Genomic DNA, 9,394 nt, shown 5'->3' with positions numbered 1-9,394 from the left:
CTTTTGGATGTATAACGGCAAATATGAGCGAAAATATGTTTTTATGTGCATGAGCAATGATTATCCAAAAAAGACATCTGCACAGCCCATATCGTTTAGCTGTCTACTTTATAGCCTGCTATCTATGCTGTACTGTAGCTCATTTCTGCTTGGCTGCTTTTCAAATGTTTATTATAAAGAAAAAGTAAAATAAACATAAATCATTTAAATTAAATCAATTCAATCCATTATTGTTTTTTTCTTCTTATAAAGATCTATTGTTGGGATAGAAGATGTTTGGATTCAATGTCATTTTGTAATATATTTATTTGTTTGTTTATTTCATTAGTCTTGATACTTATTTTGTAAAATTGTAATTATTGTTAATTCAGTTTTTTTATTTATTTATTTATTTATTTATTTTGTACTTTTTCTGATTCTTTGCCAAAGTTATCTGAATATATGTTTGTATTTTATTTATGCTATATCTGCATAAATTGGAGGTGTGATTATTATTAAATTATCCATAACCGATCACTATCTGCCGATAATCGCTTTGGGATGTTTGATCGGCGCCCTCCTCTATAAAGGCCGATCTCAAAAAACGATCTTAAACTGAGCCAAGAGATTTCGCATGACATTGATTCAGCACTGTCTCAATCTCTGTCCAGCGCGAGTGAAATAATTAATTATGAAATAATTAAGAAATAATTATAATGCTGAAGGTGAGGTACAATTCATATTTCTTCATTAAATAACTTATAAAGCAGTTTGAAAACTTTGATAACTTCACAAACAGCGTGATGAATCACCGCTCGCGCTTATTTTTTCTTTATCTATCTTATTGAGCAGTTTGATTAATTTGATATCTTGTCTGAAATAGTGGAGCTGCACGCTACACAGTTGACAGGAATTGTCACTTGTACAATCGAGGCAGTGTCGCATCGCCACTAAAGTTTATAAATTGAATTTATTTTTAATTCTTGCCCGTGTTTAAACCATTCAGCGCTCGCGCGCTCTGGAGACCGTGCGCTCATGCACACTCAAAGCGCACACACATAACGCCAGGTTCTCAAATACTTCGTTTGCAGTGCCCGTGCTCATTTTAGCGGATTAAAGCGTTCACTCTGCAAAAGGTTGCGGTCCGGCAGTGCGTTCCAGGAGCGGTGCGTCTGCAGCAGCGCCGAACCAGCTAACAATTTTTGGTTCCCAGAACGTTCCTGGAACGTTAGTTTTTGGTTCCCAGAACGTTAGTATTTGGTTCCCAAAAATAACCAAACGGGAACCAAATCCTAACGTTAGGGGAACGTTCTGTGTTTGCTGTGGAGATCGTTTCCGCTGCACGCGCTGAATTTGAGTTATTGTGGTTTTGTTTTTGTTTGATGTGAATATGGATTTGCATGAACATGGACACAGAAAATACACCACAAATGCATGTACTTAAAGTATACTGTGTTTCACAGTCAACGCATAGGCTATGGCTTTTTGGCTATAGGTTTAAAGGAAAAGAGCACTTTTAGATAAACAAGGCAATAGATGGCACTCGTGGAGGTAGTAATACAACAGTCTTTATAAACCGCAGGATTGCTTGTAATAAAGATTTAAATGCAAAAAGAAAAGAAAATGCAGTAGAGCTGACTGTTCCTGTCAGTGGTAAGGTTTAATTTAGAATGTTTGTGATAATGTAAGAAAAGTAGTTTAAATGTTTTGCCACTTGCTTGAGCAACTTAATATATCAATCTAGAAGTAAATGCAAAAGTAAAATGTATTGAAAAAAGTGTTTCTTATATTTATTGCACTTAAACACATCTATGAAAGATTGTATTACTCTGTACGGTGTAAAAAAGAATCACAGTGCAAAAGCATTTTAAGTAACAATGTCTGGATTTGAAATCAAAATAATGGATAAATGCTGTGTTTGTGGTGAACAGCCACAGATCAGTAGCAGACTCCTGTGTGAAAGCACAGTCCGTGCTGCTTCTGCACCGCTTACGTTTCACACATGGACTGAATTCACACTGTAAGGGGAGTATGTGTGTGAACCTGGCACAGGCTTGTGCTGTGTGTCTGCTATTATGCAACAATTGCACGATTGTCAAAAAAAAATGTATTGCATGATCAAACATTTAGATGAGATAAATATTTATTTTTGAAAAAATGTCAAAATTATTAAATATTTATTATTGAATATTAAATTATAAAAAAAAAAATCCCCTCTCACAAGAGTCAACTAAGAGGAGAATTCATTTTCAAAAATGCAATTCAGGCCCTAAATAATTATCTAAAAACCCTTATTGGAGTATCACTATAAATAATTCCACATGATAAAAAGAAGACTGGTATCAGTGTTTGTATCGGCAGATATATGCTTTCTGTGAGCAGAGATCAGTTATCGGCCTCAAAAATCCTGATCGGAGCACCCCTAGTTATTTATAACTGTTTGTACACTAAATGATACGTTCCTAAATTTGTTTGTACTTTACATGTGTTTTAATGTTGATAAATCAAAATATTTTTGTAACGATTAGTTAATAATTAATATTTATTTACTGTGTGAACATTGGACAGCAATCAAGCTGTAATTTTGTGTGTTTTTTTTTTTGTCCATAATTTTATAATTATGGAAACAGGAGGATAATTTAATTGTTTTATTATTTATTTAAAATAATTTAGGATTATTAAAAATATTATTTAAATATAATTCCCCCAGTTGTTATTTTTACCACAGAATGCTACACAATTTGAGATGTGGTGGAAGTGACATTATGATGGAACTACATAAAGAATGGTCGTCACCTATGAGATCTTGAGAAATTATTTTTTTTATAATCTAAACAGAGAAAAAATAAATAGTGTTCTCCTTAATTTGTTTACTTTTTTTAGAAAAAAAGTGTTTGACAGTTTTATTAGACACACCTTCAAAAGAGAACCCATAACCTCATTACATGGAGAAATTAATTCTCTCTCTTTCTTTTTTTTTTTCTTCTTAAAATAGGTTCCACGTAAAGCAATTCTAATAGGCTGGATTGCTGCGTCAGTGATGCATTGTTGGAGAGAGAAAGGTGTGTCCTACATCAGAAAGAAATGAGATTAACGTCAGCAAAACCAGAAAAGTTAGTTACTGTGCGACGTCTTCTGCAATCAAGTGTACCCAAACGGTCTATGTATTCACTCACTTTCAAGAGAAATCTACATTTTGCAGATGACCTAGCCATCTAATGGTGAGTTTATTCAATTATCAGGCCTATTCTTTTCACAAGAGCCTTTTAAGAGAATATGATACACCAAGGAAAATCTCAATGCAGCAAGTAAATAAAAACAGTGGAGGAATATGATTATAGTGATAAAATACATTGGGGGATTATTAAAAACAAACATTAAAATTTGTGAAATATTGACTTGAAGTTGAAACTATTGCTTTAGATACAAAGAAATGAGGTAAAACTGCTTTGAAATTACTTAACCTATTTGTTAGTATCCAAGTATTCTAGTATTCAAGTTTTTGGAGGCATGTATTGTGAAGAACAAATAGATAGGCTAATTGTTATGTCATTGATTCTGAAATAACTACATTTTGTTTATTATGTTTTCCCATATTGACTGGTTGCCATCTGTTTATATAGCTGTAGCTACATTTAATAACCGAAGATGCACAGTGAGCAAAACAAGGTGGACCCTGATTTTTTAAAATTGGATTGATTATATTATACGCTTTAAATGTATTGTTTTCATTATGATTATATTCATTTTGAAGGCAAAGGCATGTGTGTTTACATGTACCGTTTACAGCAGAGGGTAGTAGTGAGCTGAGAAGCCATGCAGGCAGCGCATTTGTGCGCATGCGCAGTTCTGTCCAGCGCAGCCGCAGCGCAAAGCCAGTCTTTTATGGCTTGAGTGACTGCTGGAGGAGCTGCGGCAACTGCTTTGCTGTCTGCGCACACAGGCTTTATACACTCAGCCTCTCTTTATGGACTGGACTGTCGAAATCCTGCCCCAGTGTGAAAACTGACCGCTGACGTCGGGCTTGAACCCTCAGCGTGCGCGTGTGTGCAAGGTTATGCAACTTAACCTCGCTCCATGGAAAGTTAATATTTAGTTAAAACCCCTGGAATTGAAAAAGACTTCAAGGTAAACAGTTTGAGACCGTTTTAATCTAGTATGTGTGTCTTTGCCTGTTGCATGAGAGAGGTGAATGCCGACCAGCGTCCGTTGTTTGTTGTGGTTGTTTATATAGTTGTCCATTAAATTATTCAGGCTCATTTTATCTAGCTGCTTGTCAGCTACTAAAACACCGTTTAAATACTAAAATTGGGTTTAAGAGTTGTCAGTTTTGAGACTCTTAAAACAGTCCTAGTGTTACAAGTTGAGGTCTAGACTATCAGTTAGCCACCACTGCTAACTCCTTTAGCCAGAGTCTCAGACATCTCAATAAGACACAGCTAACACTAGTCCGCACGTATGCGTAACATATAATTGCATATATAATTTTTTATAAAAGTTACATTTGCCATATGTTGTAAATTTTTCATTTTACATTAAAAATTTACCCCAAATCATGCAAACATATATTGTACGACTGATGTTATGAGCTGCCCGACGGGTTGTTTGCCATAAAAACCAGTGGATTTATTTTCTTATTTTCCCCGTTATTATTTTGAAATTTGAATAACAGGTCCATGTTTGTGGGCATATAGGACTGTCCCAGGTCATCAGAGGTTAATGCACGTGCGTGTGGTCACAACATTGTCACGGATCACAGTGCCACGTTAAGATGTCTAGTCTAGGGTGGGGTGAGAATGCATTGATCTGGAGAAACTAGAGGAGTGCAACGATAAACCGCTACAAAGACATTCATTCATTCATTCATTATGGTTTTATACTTTTGCACAAAGCATGCATCAAGGATGTATGCACCCACTTTAATATGGTGCCTGGATCGTTGCTTGGATCTTGTATTACTTAGTGCCTAAATGGTTTTGGAGACTTTGAGTAGGTTACCAGTGAATTCTAGTACAAAACATAATACCTATACTTGACATTGCAGGGTTGTGACAAAATCTTAAATGTATATAAAAGTTATTTAATCAAACATATTAAAAATAATTACATAATAGGTGAAATGAAAAAAGAACATTAAGAATGAGGGATGATTGATTTTACCTGATTTTTTTTTTAAAAAGCATCATCTTTATTTCATAATTTTAATAAAATACAGAGATTATACATTTGTATTAAGAACATTGTATTCATCTCAGTGCAAATGTTAGAGGAAAGCTGCTTTAAAACTAAGGGGAAATATGTTTTATCAGACACTTGAATCATGTGTCAAAAGGCTGACTAACAAATTTTAGATTTTATGTTTTAGACATTTTGGATAGCGTACTCTTAAAATAAATATAATGAGGATGTGAGGGATAGAAGTACAGTACATGCAATAGATTGTACTGTTGTTTAACAATATACCGATTGTTCAGCTGATGAAATATCTTTCAGAAAATAACATTTAGTAGACAGAAATTCCATAAAACTGTTCTAAAAGTTGTGAAAATTATGTGGCGGATACAGTATGCGCCATTGTAAAGACTGTTAATCTGTCTCTCACAGCCTTGTTTTTTTTATCCACAGTAAATTTAATATGATCTCTAACCTGAATAAGGTTTATTAATTGTCACCATTAAATCCAAAGGTCAATTTTGACTAAATAGTAGATGTTACAGCTTGTTAATGAAATGTAAAAATAAGGGCCACGCAGAGTGGTGTGATTAGTTGATCAATGGCTTTGGGAAAAAGGTCAACTGCTTCAATATTTTTCTCCTTTCCATTTAGTGTAATATCCTTGGCGTTTACATTTTCGAGGGTCATGAGATTTCTAGTCCGGGAAGTACATACTGAAGAAAAGAAAAAGCACCTTTCTCCACTTTAGATAGTTACCTTTCATCAGGGTCTCTGGCACCATCAAGGTTGCTAGAGTCATGAGTGAAACGTGAACCACTGGATCTCTAACTCTGGCTTTGCAGTGATTATAGCTGATCTCCTCTGATTGCTGCTGATCCACTTTAGTCGTGAGCCCATCCTTCTTATTCTGTGCACACCGAACTGCATTGCTATGAGCTGTTGTAACACTTTACTGGAACATGCAGCTTCAGGAAGTGGACTGTAGTATGACCTGAGGTATGTTTGCCAGTCATATGATAAGATTTCCTTGATTTGTCAGGCTGATAGTCTTGAATATGACAAATAAATGCTTCTGACAGTCTTCTAGATCAGAACTTATCTGTGTTTTTGTGGGACTGCTAATGCTGGATGTTGACTGACTTGAAGGGGAAGGGTGTGATATTTGATGGCAGATGTCTTTGTGGTGGTTTGTGGGTGTCGCTTGAGATTATAAGTCTTGCGACCAAATGACTTGCCTTTACTTGCCTTCTGGAATGCTTCTTGTCTAGCAGAGGAGGCGTTGCTTTGCTTTGATGTTATTTTTTCCAATAACCCTGAAGCATCGGATATTGGGATCGTTCATTGTTCTTATTCCCACGGTCCAAATAGGTTGGCCCCATCTCAATTCATACAATTTGTCACATTGAATAGAGTAAGACCTAAACAGAGCATTCCTGCAGGGTATCTTTTTCTAAATTGCCTCCATGTGGCTTTGTCTAAACTTGTTCTTCTCTCCCTCTCTTTCTCTGTCCTTCCTATCTCACACATGTGCCTCAGACAAACATCTTGCTTCATTTGACCTGAGCAAATGGAACTTGTGTTTGTTTTGCAGACAGGCATTATTGGAGTTCCCTTTTTAAGAGTATCTTGCCTTTTCAGATTGCATGACTTGGAGAATTTCTGGCTTTAAACGGTTGAGTCAGGCAGTAGTGGACAGACAATAGCAAACCCGCACATTCCCTACCAGTAAAGTGCTGACTGGAGAAAGAGAGCAGAAAGATACAATGCAACAAAAAAAATCTGCTTAGTATAAAGTTTGCACAAGCTGAATGCCATTGCAGGGATCAATCCTAAGGATTTTTTCTACTGGCCCGTTTGGGTGGTTCAAATTTTGACTTGCCCTGCCACAAAAAATAAAATAGTTGCTGTTATCATTGTTTTTGAACTGTTATCTTGTATTCTAATAAATAAGCTTGTATGACACCAATATTTTAGATACCAATTTAATTTTACAATTCTCTATTTTAATTTCGATACCACAGCAAAAATCACTAGCCAAAAATAAACATAAAGTTTAAACATTACTAAAGACAAGTGACAGCCAGTAAATAAGAACAAATGAACAGATTACAAGTAACAGCACAATTAAATATAGGCATATAGCACAAAAATAGAAATGAAATTATGCTTTAGGTTATTATGTTTGTAGAGGTTCAGGTACAGAAATGGAAAAATCTCACACAAAATAGCATTTGCATATTCTTCACTGTTGCACCTTTGAAATTAGAGGCAACCACTGCATTTTAATCATGAATTGAGAAAAAAGTGCAATGTTTGATCTATATAAGACTGCATGACACTGAAACAGCAGGTGGGCTGAATGAGACGCAGTTTCTCTCTCTGACAGCAGGCAGCGCTTATGGAACAGTAATACAGCATTTCCTTGGTTACCGCTATAAACACAGTAGCTATTTAAGGGGTCATATAATGCTATTTTAAAGATCATTATTTTGTGTATTTGGTGTAACAGAATATGTTGACATGCTTTAATGTTCAAAAAACATTATTTTTCAAATACTGTACATTATTGTTGGTCCTCTGTACCCTGCCACTCTCAAACGCGTCATTTTCTACAAAGCCCCTTTGCTGGCCAGCTGACCCAGTGCATTGGCCAGCTGACCCAGTGCATTGTGATTGGCCGAACACCACAAGCACGCATCGGAAATGTCCCGAAAGGGGAACAGAGTCGTGTGACAGACAGAGTGATGATGCTCTATGTATTTGCAGTACACAAGCCGCGATTAAGAAAGCTGACTCCACTATGATGTGACCCAGTCTCTCTCATGCGCACACACGCACACACACACACGCACACACACACACACACACACACACACACACAATGCGATACTCTACACAGCGCAAAACTCCACATTTGAATGGTCTATAGCAAATACTTAAACTATTAAGAAAACCTACTTACAGTAGCTGATTCAGAATAAGTGCCAGATTGTCAAAGCAAAGTCGTAATTGACCCTTTTTTTAAGAAATAGCCTTTGCACAGTCAGCATTGTAGGCTGCTCTCCTAGGTTCACAAAGTTGTCGTCCATAAAATGTGTTGCACAAATTCGAACATCTGGGTTGGGCTGTTCTGTTGTCAATAAATATTAACCAATGATTCCTTATTGCATTTACTTTCAGAAGGCCAAATAAAGTGTTTTTACTCTCACACAGAGAAACACAGCGTCTCCCTGACATTGCTGCATCAACACTACTGCGGTTCCTGAAATCATGCCGCCTTTCTTTGCATGAACATTTGGGCGGCATTACGCAAATATTTCCACATCGTGATGTAGATGTGGGGGCATGTTTGAATGAGGCATTTGAGCCCGGTCTGGATCAGCCTTCTCTTTTAGATAGAATAAATCCTTTTGTGGGAGACTTTGAGCTTTGTAACTCTGCAGATCTTATACATGCACAAATAGATACAAGACACACTAAAGAAAAGGAAAAATAGAAATCGCATCACATGACCCCTTTAAAGGCACTAATTCAAATGCATCGCACAGAGACAAAATGAAAAGAAAATGCCATTTCTGAAAAAGTTACGTTCCCCTCAGAAACACATTCATATAAAATTCAGTGTTTGGTTTTTCTTCTTATATTTCGCGCATCGTTAACAGTGATCTTGATCTGCCTGCTACAATATTTTCTCCTTTTTGTGTCCGTCTTGAGTATCTCTGGCCTCTGTTCATGGCTTTTTACAGACTAAATTTAATAATAACGTAATATTTCCACACAAATGGCCATTGGGAAAATTATTGCAGTGCAGTTTGTGTGCAAGCACGGAAGTCCGGTAGATCGGTGCATTTGTACTCATGTATAAATTCATTGTAGATTAAAGTCACTTGCCAGGATGGGTATTTTGACCTACTTCTGTATGTATTTGCCCATTCAGGTGACTCGTGTGTGTCAGAGACGCGGCTGTCTGTGCGTTCGCTGTTAAAATTTCAATTATAAAGTTAAAAACACTTTAGAAAACACTTTAGAATGGAGAACGCTTGCTGTATTATGAACTGCCATATTTGCTGTCATGACCAGAGCGGAAAGCGGATCTGAAATGAAGCACAATTTACTGCTTTTTAGCTTAGAAACAACACGATGATAGTGAATAGCTCAATGAAAATAAACAACTTGACCAAAATTTGTCTTTGTCATCTGTATTTATTATTTGTTAAAGAAACGTTACATGTGATAGCTC

General features: G+C 36.3%; 1 protein-coding gene across 7 annotated transcripts in view; it reads left to right on the top strand.

The window, feature by feature from the left end:
• The first annotated feature begins 3,080 nt into the window (after nucleotides 1–3,080).
• The window catches only part of LOC109060864 (ecotropic viral integration site 5 protein homolog), a 60,600-nt gene continuing 54,286 nt past the window's right edge, over nucleotides 3,081–9,394 (top strand). For 2 of the 7 annotated variants that reach the window (XM_042725867.1, XM_042725863.1), the window contains exon 1: nucleotides 3,085–3,200. In XM_042725867.1, the coding sequence (XP_042581801.1) occupies nucleotides 3,198–3,200 (3 nt within the window). In that variant the 5' untranslated portion in view covers nucleotides 3,085–3,197. Of the gene's footprint in view, nucleotides 3,201–3,831; nucleotides 4,108–9,394 lie in introns of those variants that run through there. The other 5 variants (XM_042725873.1, XM_042725866.1, XM_042725871.1 and 2 more) reach the window with 5 other exon arrangements.

The sequence above is a fragment of the Cyprinus carpio genome, chromosome B6 (genome assembly GCF_018340385.1).
Source record: "Cyprinus carpio isolate SPL01 chromosome B6, ASM1834038v1, whole genome shotgun sequence".
NCBI lineage: Eukaryota > Metazoa > Chordata > Actinopteri > Cypriniformes > Cyprinidae > Cyprinus > Cyprinus carpio.
Note: the sequence above shows the minus strand (reverse complement) of the source record. Positions and strands in the feature narration are given on the sequence as shown.